General features: G+C 43.6%; 2 protein-coding genes across 2 annotated transcripts; both read right to left on the reverse strand.

Moving 5' to 3' along the window:
• Nucleotides 1-174: 174 nt before the first annotated feature.
• On the reverse strand, nucleotides 175-7,291 carry LOC125010613 (nicotinamide/nicotinic acid mononucleotide adenylyltransferase 2-like). The gene is made up of 8 exons (XM_047589380.1): nucleotides 7,223-7,291; nucleotides 5,833-5,956; nucleotides 5,430-5,510; nucleotides 5,162-5,206; nucleotides 4,997-5,073; nucleotides 2,780-2,881; nucleotides 2,629-2,696; nucleotides 175-1,576 (listed from the first exon to the last, which is right to left on the reverse strand). Exons 1-8 carry the CDS (start codon nucleotides 7,289-7,291, stop codon nucleotides 1,474-1,476), a joined length of 669 nt encoding a protein of 222 aa, XP_047445336.1. The 3' UTR covers nucleotides 175-1,473.
• Nucleotides 6,283-16,895, reverse strand: nmnat2 (nicotinamide nucleotide adenylyltransferase 2). The gene is made up of 11 exons (XM_047590008.1): nucleotides 16,633-16,895; nucleotides 15,319-15,407; nucleotides 13,454-13,521; nucleotides 12,906-12,984; nucleotides 11,998-12,129; nucleotides 11,498-11,576; nucleotides 11,227-11,271; nucleotides 11,062-11,138; nucleotides 8,846-8,947; nucleotides 8,695-8,762; nucleotides 6,283-7,682 (listed from the first exon to the last, which is right to left on the reverse strand). Exons 1-11 carry the CDS (start codon nucleotides 16,715-16,717, stop codon nucleotides 7,580-7,582), a joined length of 927 nt encoding a protein of 308 aa, XP_047445964.1. The 5' UTR covers nucleotides 16,718-16,895; the 3' UTR covers nucleotides 6,283-7,579.
• Between the last annotated feature and the right edge of the window lie 799 nt (nucleotides 16,896-17,694).

Below are 17,694 nucleotides of genomic sequence, written 5' to 3' on the forward strand. Positions count from 1 at the left end.
GAGTTAAAACATCCAGATGATGCTGATGTTGGTGTCTACAGTGGCAGCGTCGTAATGATCTGTTAAGAGGAGTTTTGAATAAGGCTGAAGTGTTACCAAAAGGGAAATGAAACCAAGAACCAGGTGGACCAACGAGGGGAAGAGCACAGACGCTAGAAAGGTAAAGAACAGAACCATATTTATAGATGTTTATTGATTTATTTATCGATTTTTTGCAAACACGTTCACAACGGATCAAATCTACTGAGTGAGAAACATTCATGCCAGAACCCGACGGTCTACGCATGCAGTCTACGAACAGGAAAGAAACTCCACGACAACACAGCTGCTTTACAAAAGGTAACGCCCTCATCATCTTCTTCTCATCATCATCTTCATCAGTGTTAACTTAAACCAGCTGCTAATCGAGAACAAATTCTAAACGGAATAAATGAAGTTAGACGACAGCTTCTCAATGCGACGCTGAACTGGAGAAAATTTAAAGTTTTTTTTCTTTAAGAGAAACTTTACCTGTGAGTCGACACTAACAGTGACCCAGTAGAGGGTCTAATCTGATCCACAGTGTGAATTTGCAAAGTGCAAAAATTATATAGAAGATTGAAATTTTTTCTCAATGACAGGAACTTCAATCTCTAATTCATCCACTGATTTAGAAGGAAACGTGGACAGAACACAACACTGAGGCCCAGGAATAGACATCAGACACCAACGAGTCCAAATTACACTTATTTTTCTTAAGAAAGTTCATTTTCAGTTTATTAAATGTAAACATTCTCCTAATTTACTTGTTCTTCTTTGCACTGAAACAAATGGAAAAAATCTGGAGTTGTCGTTACTTATAGGTTATTATTCTGTTGTGTTACTGGTTCAGATCAAATCGTTGAGATGAAATCAGGCTGAACGTCCAATTCCAGAATCTTTTCATCCTCCAGAGTTTCCACTTCAGAATCAGTGAACTACCAAGGACAGCGATCCAAGATCTGTATCTGAATCAGAGTTTAAATAAACACAGGTGACGTTCAGGGGATTTCTTGGCAAACAGGAACTTATTTCTCTTCTGGCGGGAGAAACCTTTTCACTGCACATCATCAGAGTTTCATCATTTCCTCCGTAACCCTGTCGTTGGTCGGTCTGATACAGAAGAAGAGCTTCACACTGAGCATGCCCGGCTGAGTGTCATGCATCCTGAACTTTAACAAAGAAACTGAGAGAGAAAACGCTGGCGCCACCCTGCCCCACCCCCATCCCACCCTGCCTACCCCCCCACCTGATGGTCACATGACACGGACAGAAGGAGGAAATTATCCAGCTCAAAGAAGAGTAAATGTTTGACACAGAAGACAGACAAGGAAGTTGTAGTTTCTAGGAGGAGGAGAGGTTATATTATTTATATAGATGATGGTTGTAGGTAACCCCCGCCCTCCCCCCTCAACACCCAAGCTCTCCCTGTTTTCGTGCGGCCCAGGTGCGGCTCTATCCCGAGGCGTTGATGTACAGCTGACTCTGCAGGATGTAGTCGATGACGGGTTGACTCAGGTAGTCCACGACGTGGCCGTCCCCGTGCTGCAAGGCCAGTCTGAAGGAGGAGAGAGTCCAGCTCAGTTCAGGATGATTTAAATCAGTAAACACCAGATCATGTCAGGACTTCTGCTGATATGGTTTTTATGACCCTATATGGTCCATTTGAGTCTACTACATGATTCTACATAGCTATGCACCACATGGTAACAGGTCCTTCGCCTTCATCAAGTGGACTCATGCTGGTTCTGCACACAACTAGTTCAGTGTCACTATCCTCTACTTATCGAGAGCTTTACAACAACATCTAACTTTCCTTGGTGACATGTTTCTGTGGGGGAACTCTGATAAACTTCCCACCACATGGTGACTCGCCTGATAGAATCTGAGCCCTGTACTTCAATTTCATATAAACGCTCCCTTTAAAAACAAACATGCCTTAGTGACTGTTAGCATAGCATTAGTATGCAGCATGTAGCCATGGTGGCTGTTAGCTTAGCATTGCTATGTAGCATGTAGCCTTGGTGGCTGTTAGCTTAGCATTGCTATGTAGCATGTAGCCTTGGTGGCTGGGGTCCTGGGGAGTTCCATGTGTAAATCTCCATCTTCTTCTGGATCGTATAATGAGCTCAATGGTAGAATGTGATGACGTCCAGGAGAAATAAAATGTCCAAAGGTTGAATTGTGTGAACGTTGCCTCCTGTAGTGAATCAGTAGCATTTTGGAGCCAGATTCACTTTAAGAGGTAAAAACCCAACGTGGAGGAACTTTGGGTTCTTTGGTTTGATCCTAATGTCCAGAAGGAGAGTGGACCTGGTTCTGTTTCACTAGAACCTTTGGAGAACATGTGAGCTCTGTGGGGTTTCTAGGAACTCTGGGTCCAGGTCTAGTCCAGGTCTGGTTCAGGGGTTAATGGATGAGATCAGAAGGATATCACTCATTAATAAGACACTATGTTACTGACACTAAAGTCTGACCTATCCATCCATCCATCCATCCATTCATTCATTCACAGTGACACTTGCGTCCTTAAAGTTCCAAACAGAAAACCAACAGCAGCGACTACAGATACAGGACCAAACATCTTCTGTTTAATATCTTTAGTCCCACCTGCTCTTGGTGGAGCTGACGATGGCCATCGGATGGTTCGTCGCATCTTTTACCACGATGATGTTTTCCTGAAACCAAGAGCAGAGCGGAGATCAGCAGATATTATTTCCCGCGGTCGACCAGGAGCTGAGCGGTGAAACGCAGCGCTGACCTTAAACTTGCGGAGAATGGATGAGTGATTCATGATCTTCTCCGTGTCGACGCCGTCACGAGGAACCACCACGATCCCAAAGTCCCCCACGATCACCTCCATCTGAAAGAAGAAAACAACCATCGGGACTCCAGCTTCAGAGCGTGAGGCTAACGGCTAATGACTCAATTTACCGACTCAATTTAACTTTGTGACTAAACGTGTTTTCAGATCAAACTCCAGTTGGAAGTTTCCATCCAAATGTTTTTAAATGAATGTTGGTTCATTAAAGGTGAACAACTGACTCTTTGTTAAGCTTCTGATTGGTCTGCTGTCCACCAATCAGAGGGCTCCGAGTCTTTGAATGCCTGTGTTACTGCTGTTAGTCACGGAGGTTAATAAAATAAAAACCTGTAAGTGATGACAACTCCACACTTTTTCTATTGGTTTTAGTCCAAAGAAGAACAAGGAAATATGAGAATGTTTACATCTGATAAACTGTCCTTCAGAAAAATTTAATTACTTAAGACAAATAAGAGTGAGTTGTGTTCACTGCTGTCTGCTGTTTAGTCCTGGGTCTCACTTGTTCTTTCAATTTCTCTGCATGTCGTGAACATAGAGGGAAATTGACAATAATCTTTAATTCTGAAATCTTGAATCTTGGATTAGATCCTCTGGTTGGCCGAACGTTTGACAGATGAGCCATAGAAGGACTCTGAAACCCTGTAATCAGAAAGTCTAGAGACAACGTGTAGGCGAGACAGCTAACATTAGTAGTCATGCTAACATCAGCAGGCGTTACATGAATTACCATTTTCATTTTTCTTTCTTCTTTCACTCAAAGAAACAAAATGTCTTATTTTAACCAATTGAAAAATTCATGAGTTGTACGGTTATTAAATATTCACCACCGCTGTGGTTTGACTATACTACAGTCTAACCTACCAACAGTAACTCAGGACGTCAGAAGCCCTCTGATTGGTGGTCAGCCGACCAATCAGACGGCCAACGAAGGGTCGACACTCCCACATGTGTCTGTGAAGGTTCCCAGTCATCCAGGTCATGGTTTATATTCAAAAACAACTGAAAAAGGGAAACTGGACGTGTAGAGTTTTGAGAAGAAGTTTCATCTGAGTAGCTTCTTCAGTTCTAAGAGACTAGAGGGAGTTTTCCATTTAAACCTCGAACTTTCCTCCAGTCCCTTAGAACTGAAGAAGAACAGACAAAATGTCGTCTCAAAAAAAACTTTACAGTGGAGTTGCCTTTTTTAAACGCTTTTTGGATGTCAACACTCCCACTCAAAGTTTTTATGTCGCAACATAAAAACATGTGGATGGAGAAACACCTGCGGTCGGTTAGTGTTTGATCACCTGACCAGTTGTTGACTCAGGAAAGTTTGCTACAAAGTCTTGATCATCAACGACCAGAACCAGAACATCTTCAGGCTCCTTTATATGATGTCGAGCTGCTGCTAACATACACTATACTGCCAGAAGTCATTAATCCAGATAATTAAATCCAGGTGTTCCAGTCCCTTCCATGTCCTCAGGTGTATAAATCCAACCCCCAGGCTGCGACTGCTTCTACAAACATTAGTGAAACAATGTCTATTAAATAATCCACAGTCAACTCTCAGTTGTTTTAGAACAAAGACGGAGCGGGGGGGTCATTATAGTGAGGTCACAGAGAGTCCTGATGTTTAGCTTCAGATTAGCTCCAGAACAGAGTGTAGACAGAGAGCTTCATGGAATGGGTTTCCATGGCCCCCGGAGCACAAAGCCAGGTCCATAAAGACCTGGATGAGGAAGAACTGGACTGGCCTCACAGAGTCCTGACCAACAGAGAACCCCTTTGGGATGAATTAGATCTGGACTGTGAGCCAGGGCTTCTCCTCCAACATCACTAATGAGCTTCTGGAAGAAAGGTCAAAAACTCCCATCAACACACTGAACACACTAAACCTGAAGAGTTGAAGCTGTTAGAGCTGCAGAGACTGGAGACGTCACATTAAAATCCTAGAGATGAACAATAGACGTCACTGAAGTTCATACGAAGGCAGGTGACCGGATACGTTGGCAGTATAGTGTAGCTAGCTGGTGGTTAGATGATTAAGGCTGCAGCTGCTTCCTTTGTCAACAACAGGTGGACCTTTACGACAGGGAGAGAGGTAAAGGGGGTGGGGCTACACTGGGGTGGGCGGGGTCAACATGTCAGTGGGTGGGGTCACCGTGAGCTTACATCACTGTCCTTCCAGAGGCCAGGGATGCAGAAGGACTCCAGGAGGTCACTGCCACACAGGAGCAAGATGCGTAACTCTACAGACAACGAACAGGCAGGAGGAGAGAGACGAGCTCAGTAACACGGAGAAAAACCAGACGACACCCGAACCCAGAAAACACTCACCGATCTCCTCGTATCTCATGGCTGTCCCCAGGTTGGCGTTTTCATCTGAGACCAGACAGAGTGAGACAAGACATTCAGTAACTGTACGATTTAAACATCAGACCTGGAGGGTGAGGAGGAGCTAGAGGAGGTCCTCATGGATGGACCAAACTGGAGGAGAACAGGAGGAGGAAGAGGAGGAGGAGGAAGAGGAGGAGGAAGAGGAGGAGGAGGAAGAGGAGGAGGAGGAGGAGGAGGAGGAGGAGGAGGAGGAGGACACGTTTCTTACCGACGAAGGTGAAGCGCTCAATGTGTGGATGGACGCAGCAGATTTTACCCAAACTCTCACTGATCTTCCCCCAGAGTTTAACTAAGGAGAGAGGAGATCATCATCATCATCATCATCATCATCATCACCATCATCATCATCATCATCATCATCTTCATCATCATCATCATCATCATCATCATCTTCATCATCATTGTCTTCATCATCATCATCATCATCATCATCATTGTCTTCATCATCATCATCATCATCTTCATCATCATCATCATCATCATCATCATCATCCTCATCACCATCATCATCATCATCATCATCATCATCATCATCATCATCATCTTCATCATCTTCATCATCATCACCATCATCACCATCATCATCATGGAGTGGGCGGAGCTTGACTCACCAGCTGTGGGCTTGTTGTGATTCATGTTGTTGTGGTTCTGGTAAATGGGCGGGGCCTGGTTCTGTGGCTGACCAATCACAGGAGTTGTAGACGGCGTGTTGACGTTGGACAGGTTTGTTAAGTTCTAGTGAGTAAAATGAATTCTACTTAAATGTTTTATGTATATTTTCATTATTTTATTGGGTCGACATTGATGCCTCTGCTGGATTTGACGTATGTGGTGAGTGAGAGGAGACTTTTTGAACTGTTCTGACTGAGTTTCTTGCTCTAGTTAAGACATTCACGTTGCAATATGAGTTAAAACATCCAGATGATGTTGATGTTGGTGTCTACAGTGGCAGCGTCGTAATGATCTGTTAAGAGGAGTTTTGAATATGTAGGAGGTCATTGAAGGACCAGATGGACCAACGAGGGGAAGAGCACAGACGCTAGAAAGGTAAAGAACAGAACCATATTTATAGATGTTTATTGATTTATTTATCGATTTTTTGCAAACACGTTCACAACGGATCAAATCTACTGAGTGAGAAACATTCATGCCAGAACCCGACGGTCTACGCATGCAGTCTACGAACAGGAAAGAAACTCCACGACAACACAGCTGCTTTACAAAAGGTAACGCCCTCATCATCTTCTTCGTCATCATCATCTTCATCAGTGTTAACTTAAACCAGCTGCTAATCGAGAACAAATTCTAAACGGAATAAATGAAGTTAGACGACAGCTTCTCAATGCGACGCTGAACTGGAGAAAATTTAAAGTTTTTTTTCTTTAAGAGAAACTTTACCTGTGAGTCGACACTAACAGTGACCCAGTAGACGGTCTAATCTGATCCACGGTGTGAATTTGCAAAGTGCAAAAATTATATAGAAGATTGAAATTTTTTCTCAATGACAGTAACTTCAATCTCTAATTCATCCACTGATTTAGAAGGAAACGTGGACAGAACACAACACTGAGGCCCAGGAATAGACATCAGACACCAACGAGTCCAAATTACACTTATTTTTCTTAAGAAAGTTCATTTTCAGTTTATTAAATGTAAACATTCTCCTAATTTACTTGTTCTTCTTTGCACTGAAACAAATGGAAAAAATCTGGAGTTGTCGTTACTTATAGGTTATTATTCTGTTGTGTTACTGGTTCAGATCAAATCGTTGAGATGAAATCAGGCTGAACGTCCAATTCCAGAATCTTTTCATCCTCCAGAGTTTCCACTTCAGAATCAGTGAACTACCAAGGACAGCGATCCAAGATCTGTATCTGAATCAGAGTTTAAATAAACACAGGTGACGTTCAGGGGATTTCTTGGCAAACAGGAAATTATTTCTCTTCTGGCGGGAGAAACCTTTTCACTGCACATCATCAGTTTCATCATTTCCTCCGTAACCCTGTCGTTGGTCGGTCTGATACAGAAGAAGAGCTTCACACTGAGCATGCCCGGCTGAGTGTCATGCATCCTGAACTTTAACAAAGAAACTGAGAGAGAAAACGCTGGCGCCACCCTGCCCCACCCCCATCCCACCCTGCCTACCCCCCCACCTGATGGTCACATGACACGGACAGAAGGAGGAAATTATCCAGCTCAAAGAAGAGTAAATGTTTGACACAGAAGACAGACGAGGAAGTTGTAGTTTCTAGGAGGAGGAGAGGTTATATTATTTATATAGATGATGGTTGTAGGTAACCCCCGCCCTCCCCCCTCAACACCCAAGCTCTCCCTGTTTTCGTGCGGCCAGGTGCGGCTCTATCCCGAGGCGTTGATGTACAGCTGACTCTGCAGGATGTAGTCGATGACGGGTTGACTCAGGTAGTCCACGACGTGGCCGTCCCCGTGCTGCAAGGCCAGTCTGAAGGAGGAGAGAGTCCAGCTCAGTTCAGGATGATTTAAATCAGTAAACACCAGATCATGTCAGGACTTCTGCTGATATGGTTTTTATGACCCTACATGATCCATTTGAGTCTACTACATGATTCTACATAGCTATGCACCACATGGTAACAGGTCCTTCGCCTTCATCAAGTGGACTCATGCTGGTTCTGCACACAACTAGTTCAGTGTCACTATCCTCTACTTATCGAGAGCTTTACAACAACATCTAACTTTCCTTGGTGACATGTTTCTGTGGGGGAACTCTGATAAACTTCCCACCACATGGTGACTCGCCTGATAGAATCTGAGCCCTGTACTTCAATTTCATATAAACGCTCCCTTTAAAAACAAACATGCCTTAGTGACTGTTAGCATAGCATTAGTATGCAGCATGTAGCCATGGTGGCTGTTAGCTTAGCATTGCTATGTAGCATGTAGCCTTGGTGGCTGGGGTCCTGGGGAGTTCCGTGTGTAAATCTCCATCTTCTTCTGGATCGTATAATGAGCTCAATGGTAGAGTGTGATGACGTCCAGGAGAAATAAAATGTCCAAAGGTTGAATTGTGTGAACGTTGCCTCCTGTAGTGAATCAGTAGCATTTTGGAGCCAGATTCACTTTAAGAGGTAAAAACCCAACGTGGAGGAACTTTGGGTTCTTTGGTTTGATCCTAATGTCCAGATGGAGAGTGGACCTGGTTCTGTTTCACTAGAACCTTTGGAGAACATGTGAGCTCTGTGGGGTTTCTAGGAACTCTGGGTCCAGGTCTAGTCCAGGTCTGGTTCAGGGGTTAATGGATGAGATCAGAAGGATATCACTCATTAATAAGACACTATGTTACTGACACTAAAGTCTGACCTATCCATCCATCCATCCATCCATTCATTCATTCACAGTGACACTTGCGTCCCTTAAAGTTCCAAACAGAAAACCAACAGCAGCGACTACAGATACAGGACCAAACATCTTCTGTTTAATATCTTTAGTCCCACCTGCTCTTGGTGGAGCTGACGATGGCCATCGGATGGTTCGTCGCATCTTTTACCACGATGATGTTTTCCTGAAACCAAGAGCAGAGCGGAGATCAGCAGATATTATTTCCCGCGGTCGACCAGGAGCTGAGCAGTGAAACGCAGCGCTGACCTTAAACTTGCGGAGAATGGACGAGTGATTCATGATCTTCTCCGTGTCGACGCCGTCACGAGGAACCACCACGATCCCAAAGTCCCCCACGATCACCTCCATCTGAAAGAAGAAAACAACCATCGGGACTCCAGCTTCAGAGCGTGAGGCTAACGGCTAATGACTCAATTTACCGACTCAATTTAACTTTGTGACTAAACGTGTTTTCAGATCAAACTCCAGTTGGAAGTTTCCATCCAAATGTTTTTAAATGAATGTTGGTTCATTAAAGGTCAACAACTGACTCTTTGTTAAGCTTCTGATTGGTCTGCTGTCCACCAATCAGAGGGCTCCGAGTCTTTGAATGCCTGTGTTACTGCTGTTAGTCACGGAGGTTAATAAAATAAAAACCTGTAAGTGACGACAACTTCACACTTTTTCTATTGGTTTTAGTCCAAAGAAGAACAAGGAAATATGAGAATGTTTACATCTGATAAACTGTCCTTCAGAAAAATTTAATTACTTAAGACAAATAAGAGTGAGTTGTGTTCACTGCTGTCTGCTGTTTAGTCCTGGGTCTCACTTGTTCTTTCAATTTCTCTGCATGTCGTGAACATAGAGGGAAATTGACAATAATCTTTAATTCTGAAATCTTGAATCTTGGATTAGATCCTCTGGGTGGCCGAACGTTTGACAGATGAGCCATAGAAGGACTCTGAAACCCTGTAATCAGAAAGTCTAGAGACAACGTGTAGGCGAGACAGCTAACATTAGTAGTCATGCTAACATCAGCAGGCGTTACATGAATTACCATTTTCATTTTTCTTTCTTCTTTCACTCAAAGAAACAAAATGTCTTATTTTAACCAATTGAAAAATTCATGAGTCGTACGGTTATTAAATATTCACCACCGCTGTGGTTTGACTATACTACAGTCTAACCTACCAACAGTAACTCAGGACGTCAGAAGCCCTCTGATTGGTGGTCAGCCGACCAATCAGACGGCCAACGAAGGGTCGACACTCCCACATGTGTCTGTGAAGGTTCCCAGTCATCCAGGTCATGGTTTATATTCAAAAACAACTGAAAAAGGGAAACTGGACGTGTAGAGTTTTGAGAAGAAGTTTCATCTGAGTAGCTTCTTCAGTTCTAAGAGACTAGAGGGAGTTTTCCATTTCAACCTCAAACTTTCCTCCAGTCCCTTAGAAATGAAGAAGAACAGACAAAATGTCGTCTCAAAAAAAACTTTACAGTGGAGTTGCCCTTTTTAAACGCTTTTTGGATGTCAACACTCCCACTCAAAGTTTTTATGTCGCAACATAAAAACATGTGGATGGAGAAACACCTGCGGTCGGTTAGTGTTTGATCACCTGACCAGTTGTTGACTCAGGAAAGTTTGCTACAAAGTCTTGATCATCAACGACCAGAACCAGAACATCTTCAGGCTCCTTTATATGATGTCGAGCTGCTGCTAACATACACTATACTGCCAGAAGTCATTAATCCAGATAATTAAATCCAGGTGTTCCAGTCCCTTCCATGTCCTCAGGTGTATAAATCCAACCCCCAGGCTGCGACTGCTTCTACAAACATTAGTGAAACAATGTCTATTAAATAATCCACAGTCAACTCTCAGTTGTTTTAGAACAAAGACGGAGCGGGGGGGTCATTATAGTGAGGTCACAGAGAGTCCTGATGTTTAGCTTCAGATTAGCTCCAGAACAGAGTGTAGACAGAGAGCTTCATGGAATGGGTTTCCATGGCCCCCGGAGCACAAAGCCAGGTCCATAAAGACCTGGATGAGGAAGAACTGGACTGGCCTCACAGAGTCCTGACCAACAGAGAACCCCTTTGGGATGAATTAGATCTGGACTGTGAGCCAGGGCTTCTCCTCCAACATCACTAATGAGCTTCTGGAAGAAAGGTCAAAAACTCCCATCAACACACTGAACACACTAAACCTGAAGAGTTGAAGCTGTTAGAGCTGCAGAGACTGGAGACGTCACATTAAAATCCTAGAGATGAACAATAGACGTCACTGAAGTTCATACGAAGGCAGGTGACCGGATACGTTGGCAGTATAGTGTAGCTAGCTGGTGGTTAGATGATTAAGGCTGCAGCTGCTTCCTTTGTCAACAACAGGTGGACCTTTACGACAGGGAGAGAGGTAAAGGGGGTGGGGCTACACTGGGGTGGGCGGGGTCAACATGTCAGTGGTGGGGTCACCGTGAGCTTACATCACTGTCCTTCCAGAGGCCAGGGATGCAGAAGGACTCCAGGAGGTCACTGCCACACAGGAGCAAGATGCGTAACTCTACAGACAACGAACAGGCAGGAGGAGAGAGACGAGCTCAGTAACACGGAGAAAAACCAGACGACACCCGAACCCAGAAAACACTCACCGATCTCCTCGTATCTCATGGCTGTCCCCAGGTTGGCGTTTTCATCTGAGACCAGACAGAGTGAGACAAGACATTCAGTAACTGTACGATTTAAACATCAGACCTGGAGGGTGAGGAGGAGCTAGAGGAGGTCCTCATGGATGGACCAAACTGGAGGAGAACAGGAGGAGGAAGAGGAGGAGGAGGAAGAGGAGGAGGAAGAGGAGGAGGAGGAAGAGGAGGAGGAGGAGGAGGAGGAGGAGGAGGAGGAGGAGGAGGACACGTTTCTTACCGACGAAGGTGAAGCGCTCAATGTGTGGATGGACGCAGCAGATTTTACCCAAACTCTCACTGATCTTCCCCCAGAGTTTTAGAACTAAGTCATCACCATCGATATCCATCATCATCATCTCATCATCATTTCATCATCATCATATCATCACCATCATCATCATCATCATCATCATCTTCATCATCATCTTCATCATCATCATCATCATTTATCATCATTGTCTTCATCATCATCATATCATCATCATCATTGTCATCATCATCTTCATCATCATCTTCATCATCATCATCATCATCATCATTATCATCTCATCATCATCTCATCATCATCATCTCATCCATCAACATCATCATCATCATCATCATCACCATCATCATCATCATCATCATCTTCATCATCATTGTCTTCATCATCATCATCATCATCATCATCATCTTCATCATCTTCATCATCATCACCATCATCACCATCATCATCATGAAGTGGGCGGAGCTTGACTCACCAGCTGTGGGCTTGTTGTGATTCATGTTGTTGTGGTTCTGGTAAATGGGCGGGGCCTGGTTCTGTGGCTGACCAATCACAGGAGTTGTAGACGGCGTGTTGACGTTGGACAGGATGCAGCCGGTGACTCTCTGAGGGACGGAGGTTTAAAGGTTTTTATTTTTTATCCGTGACTCTTAAAATGTTAAAATGTTTAATGGCAGAAAGAAGCATTAAATACATTATAAATTATTTTATTTACTGAAAGTAAATTGTAGAATGATATAATTCTATAAATAAAAGTAATCTCTTCGGTAGACTATATTCAAAAAAATATATTACTAATAAAAGTAATTTATTAGGTAGAGTATTTTTACTATTAACATTATTATTGAGTGATATATATTATTTAATAAAATAATTTATTCAATAAACATTATTTATTACATTATTTATAAAGTATTCATAAGATTTTTTGGACACGTGATTCTCTTTTTATCTTTGACTCTGAGTTAAAATGTTGAAGGAGGTAGAAAGGAGGCGTTAAATACATTAATTGTATTTAATCAATTATTTAAATTAATTAAAGTAATTTAAATAAAATTAATACATAAATAAATTAATCTATTAAGTAGATTATATTTAATAAAATCTACTACTAAATAAAATCTATTATTATTAAAATAGTTTATTCATTAAACATTATTTATTATGCTGTTTAGTGATCATAGAGTGACTGTTATAAACTCATAAAGTTTTTATTTTTGGACACAAAACACAACATAAACATCACTTATAAAGTTATAATAGTAAATAATGTAGAATGAAACTGAACCTGCTCCAGACAGAGAAACCAAACAGTTGATGAACGGCCGAGGAAAACAGAGGAGAGTCCGAACAAATCCAACCTTCATGGCTTCAGACTCACCTTCATGAGGTCGCGGTGATGCTCCAGGACGCTGCAGGTGGTCTGCCAGGTGTCCTGGTAACACTCCCAGGGGTCCACCCTGCACCAACACCACCACATTAACATCCACACAACAATGTCCTGCTGAAGTTCATATGTAGGTTTTATTTTACAGATCACATTTACTTCTGCCTCTATTGTACAAATAATACAGTAGCATAGAATCAAATCTTCATTGCCGTTGTATAAATACAACATTGTGGTATCATATGGGATCTCCATTACTGAAGTGTGAAGTAATTATAGGTCGCGCCAATCAGCTTAACGTCGACCCTTTCAACATTCACAGATTTCCCTCCAAAAAAATCCAAAAAAAAAAAATCATGTAGGCGGCCATTTTGGAAATGGCTGCCAGAAGCTTCTGACTGCAGATCATGGATCGGTCCACCAGGGGGCAGACAGAGTTGGTGTTAATCAGGTCTGTGAGGATGTAAATTATTTCACTGTCTTTTAATTGAAGTTAAATCTCAAACCTTCTTTTAAAATACCAGAGATTAACATTATCTCACCTGATCCAATCAGACGACTGGACGGCCAGCTGACACATGGTGAGACGATGTCTGCTGGGAACCAGACCCTGGGGACAGAAAAACACACCTGGACTCAAACATCTGGACAAAAACTCTTGGACTGAAAACATTAAGAATTGTGCTAGAGAACCAGAAAACTGAGTCTATCGCTGCCCCCGTGTTAAAGTCATGTTCACATCATGGAAAACGAAAAGCAACACGTCTGAAACGAAGAAGGATTCCTGATGCAGCTGAAAGTAGATTTATGGAGCATCTATTATTCATGTGTTTCTGTGGAGGCAGAGAAAAGTAGGACAAGGCCTTCATTAATTCCAGCAGGAAGCTGCCGAGAGCTGCAGCTGCAAACATGTGATCTGGATCAGTGAGCTACAGCAACCAGGCAGAATCAGAACCGGGCAGAACCAGAACCGGGCAGAACCAGAACCAGGCAGAACCAGACAAACCCAACTAGGACCAGGGAAAACTAACTAGAACCAGGTAGAACCAGTCACTCATCATCTGTGTCCAGATTCGGTTCTTCTCAGAATCCGAATCCGGAAACTGTTTCCACGTTCCTCTCCATCACCTGGACCCCCCTCCAACCAATCAGAGACATTTAAACTCATCACATGACGTGTACTTCTACTCTCATCACATTAAGCCCCGCCCCCTTGTTATCGTCTGATTGACCTGATCGACCAATCAGACGATAACGTGTCGATGAGGAGGAGCTCCGTTTGTCTTCTGGTTCTGTAACGTCAGTCGTCATCTTCATCAGCTCGGCTGAAACTTTCAGAGAGTTTATCGCGGTGCAGCCGAGATCTTCTGATGCTACTGATCAGCTTTAAAAGCCCAGAACCCGAGTGGAGCTTCCAGCGGTTCCATCGTGTTTAGCTCAGAGGCTTCAAAGCAGTTCACACTTTTTCTCCAGAAGTTCTCTCAGTAAACCAGGGGCGTCAAACTTGTCTTAGTTCAGGGGCCACGATCAGTAACACAACAGCATAACAACCTTTAAGCAACAACAACTCCAGACTTTTTCCATTTGTTTTAGTGCAAAGACAAACAAGCAAGTTTACGTTAAAAAAAAAACAAAAAAAACAAAGTTTAAAAACGGAATTTCTTGAAAAATCCGTGTAATTGTTTCTCTTTTCTGCCTGCTGTTTAGTTCTGGTTCTGTCTAGTCCTGGTCTGTCTAGTCCTGGTCTGTCTAGTTCTGGTACTGGTCTGTCTAGTCCTGGGTCTGAAGTTATTTTCAAATGTAAATCCAACAAAGCAGCAGAATAAATTAGAGGTTTAGAAAAACCAGAATTATCTGTTGGGGTGAGTTTATTAAGACCTGAATCTAATGATCCATGAGGGAAAGTGTTTGGTCACAGTAACTTAGTAGCACTGAAAAACACACAAGTGAAAAAAAGATGAAATAAATCTCGCAAAATAAAATCTTTTTTTTGTAGAATTAGCAAATGTACAAGATACAGAGAGAGAAGAATATACAGTGTACACGTAGGAACAATAATAAAGTACAATAATGTGCATGAGCATGAATAACAAAGCAAAACAGATATATTCAGCGACGTGAACAGAACACAACACTGAGACCAGGACTGGACAGAACCAGGACTAGACAGAACCAGGACTGGACAGAACCAGGACTAGACAGAACCAGGACTAGACAGAACCAGGACTAAACAGACCCAGGACTAGGCTGTAGAGGTTTTTGCTAAATGACAATCTGGATTTGAAAGTAATGAACCTCTGTAAGTAAAAGAAAACCGAGTGTGTGGACACGACTGAAGAGGGACCATGACTTCAGGGCCACATAAACAGAGTGAGTGGGTTCAGTGAACGTCGTCGTCTCTACTCACTGGTTTCCCGTAGGAGTCGTGCACCGGTGAAATGATTCCTCCGATCACGATGAAACGACCCGTTTTATGAAGATATTCTCTGGCTCTTTCTGGAAAACAAGAAACAAACGAGAGTCAGACACCAGAGAAACATCTGGAACACTTTAAACTCAACCTCCACCTCCATCACCTCCATCACCTCCACCTCCACGGTGGTAGTTTCAGTCTGGCTCATGTCGTCTATTTTATTTTCACTTTTAACAATTAATAAACCAAAATGGCTGCCGTTCACATCCTGTTTTTGTTCTACAAGTAGATTTTACTTTTAAACTCATCTGAGCTCTCAATGTTTCTATCAACTTCTAATACTGAGATAGATCCAGCTTTGAAGCATTTTAAGGAATAAAACTGATATTTCCATCTTTAGATTCATCCTATGTTTTAATTATTGTTTGTGTTTTTGTGAATCATAGATTTGGTTTCATGTTATTGTTGTCGTCATTAATCCCTGACACCAATGTCTGAAACGTAGTCAGCTGATCAGTGACTGACATACTCACTTATAATTATAATAATAATGTTGATATTATTATTATTATTATTATCAGATATTAATGTTCATTTAAAGACGACCAATCAAAGCCAGACAAAAATAAATGAACTTCCAGTCACATGAAGATAAAAGTAAAGAGGTTAAAGGTAATAAACTGAGGTAGGTGAAGGAGTCTGACCATGAAAGTACAAAAACCAGATAAAAGCCCAAAGGGGTGGGGGTGGGGGTGGGGAGCAAAACAAAACAGGAAACAGAAAATGCTCAAAACTCGAATTAAACAACATTTAAAGACGTGGATGAACCCGGAGCCTCCTCATGAACATCTGTAACACATCTGTCATCGGACAGACTCCATGTTTGTTTGTGTTGTTACATCAGAGATTATTCATCATCCCGTTTGGCCTCCTAATGACGCAGGAACCAGTGGTCCTGGTCCTGGTCCTGGTCCTGGTTCTAGTTCGGTTCCGGGCTGCCCCACAGGCCCCTCGGAGCCTGTCTGAGTCCGGTTTCGTCCCCCCTCTGTGCCTCTGTCCTGGTTACGTGTCGGAGCCGTCGCCCATTTCAGCACCACCCTGCTAGTGGACAGCGGCCTAGCGCCTCCCACCAGACTCCATTCATATTTCTGGAGTTTTAAGGTTCGGCTGAGATTCTGATCACCAGAACCGACACTGACGGGTTCCGATTGATCTCCATCTCGCAAAAAAATCACCCCCTCCTCCTCCCCGGCCACCCTCCTCCCCCCCCCCCCACGCTGCCCACGGTCCCCACGGCCAGACTCTCACCGAACATGTGGATGTGTCCCTTGGTGATGGGGTTGAAGCTGCCGCAGGACAGCAGGATGACGTGGGTCTTGGAGCTTTCTGTCATGGTTCTACCAGTCTCCCGTGGTCCGGTTCGCTCCGGTCCCGGTCTTGTGTGGTTCTGTCTGAGGAAACGCAGCCTCCGCAGAGAGAGAGAGAGAGAGAGAGAGAGTCTGCGGCAGGAAGCTGGTTTCTCTTAAAGAGACACTGGTCTGTTCTCTGCTACTGCATCACAGCCTCAGGAAGCGAAACGAGCTAGACTAGACCAGACTAGACTAGACTAGACTAGACCAGACCAGACCAGACTAGACCAGACTAGACCAGACCAGACTAGACCAGACTAGACCAGACCAGACCAGACTAGACCACACCAGACCAGACTAGACCAGACCAGACTAGACTAGACTAGACTAGACCAGACCAGACCAGACCAGACCAGACCAGACCAGATCGGACTAGACCAGACCAGACCAGACTAGACCAGACTAGACCAGACCAGACTAGACCAGACTAGACCAGACCAGACCAGACTAGACCAGACTAGACCAGACCAGACTAGACCAGACTAGACTAGACTAGACTAGACTAGACCAGACTAGACCAGACCAGACCAGACCAGACTAGACAAGACCAGACTAGACCAGACTAGACCAGACTAGACCACACCAGACCAGACTAGACCAGACCAGACTAGACTAGACTAGACTAGACCAGACCAGACCAGACCAGACCAGACCAGACCAGATCGGACTAGACCAGACCACACCAGACTAGACTAGACCAGACTAGACCAGACTAGACTAGACTAGACTAGACTAGACCAGACCACACCAGACTAGACTAGACCAGACCAGACCAGACCAGACCAGACTAGACTAGACTAGACCAGACCAGACTAGACCAGACTAGACTAGACCAGACCAGACCAGACCAGACTAGACTAGACCAGACCAGACCAGACCAGACCAGACCAGATCAGACTAGACCAGACCACACCAGACTAGACTAGACCAGACTAGACCAGACTAGACTAGACTAGACTAG

Source organism: Mugil cephalus, chromosome 7 (genome assembly GCF_022458985.1).
Source record: "Mugil cephalus isolate CIBA_MC_2020 chromosome 7, CIBA_Mcephalus_1.1, whole genome shotgun sequence".
Lineage (NCBI taxonomy): Eukaryota > Metazoa > Chordata > Actinopteri > Mugiliformes > Mugilidae > Mugil > Mugil cephalus.

Excerpts from the sequence above, each read along its gene's own strand:
- nmnat2 (XM_047590008.1), bottom strand. The coding sequence starts at position 16,717 with ATGACAGAAAGCTCCAAGACCCACGTCATCCTGCTGTCCTGCGGCAGC. Across the intron at positions 8,948-11,061 it reads GCCTCTGGAAGGACAGTGAT|ATGGAGGTGATCGTGGGGGA; the intron begins GTAAGCTCACGG and ends TTCTTCTTTCAG. Across the intron at positions 8,763-8,845 it reads CCATTCTCCGCAAGTTTAAG|GAAAACATCATCGTGGTAAA; the intron begins GTCAGCGCTGCG and ends TCTTGGTTTCAG.
- LOC125010613 (XM_047589380.1), bottom strand. The coding sequence starts at position 7,291 with ATGCATGACACTCAGCCGGGCATGCTCAGTGTGAAGCTCTTCTTCTGT. Across the intron at positions 5,207-5,429 it reads TGAGCGCTTCACCTTCGTCG|ATGAAAACGCCAACCTGGGG; the intron begins GTAAGAAACGTG and ends GTCTGGTCTCAG. Across the intron at positions 5,074-5,161 it reads CATGAGATACGAGGAGATCG|AGTTACGCATCTTGCTCCTG; the intron begins GTGAGTGTTTTC and ends CGTTGTCTGTAG.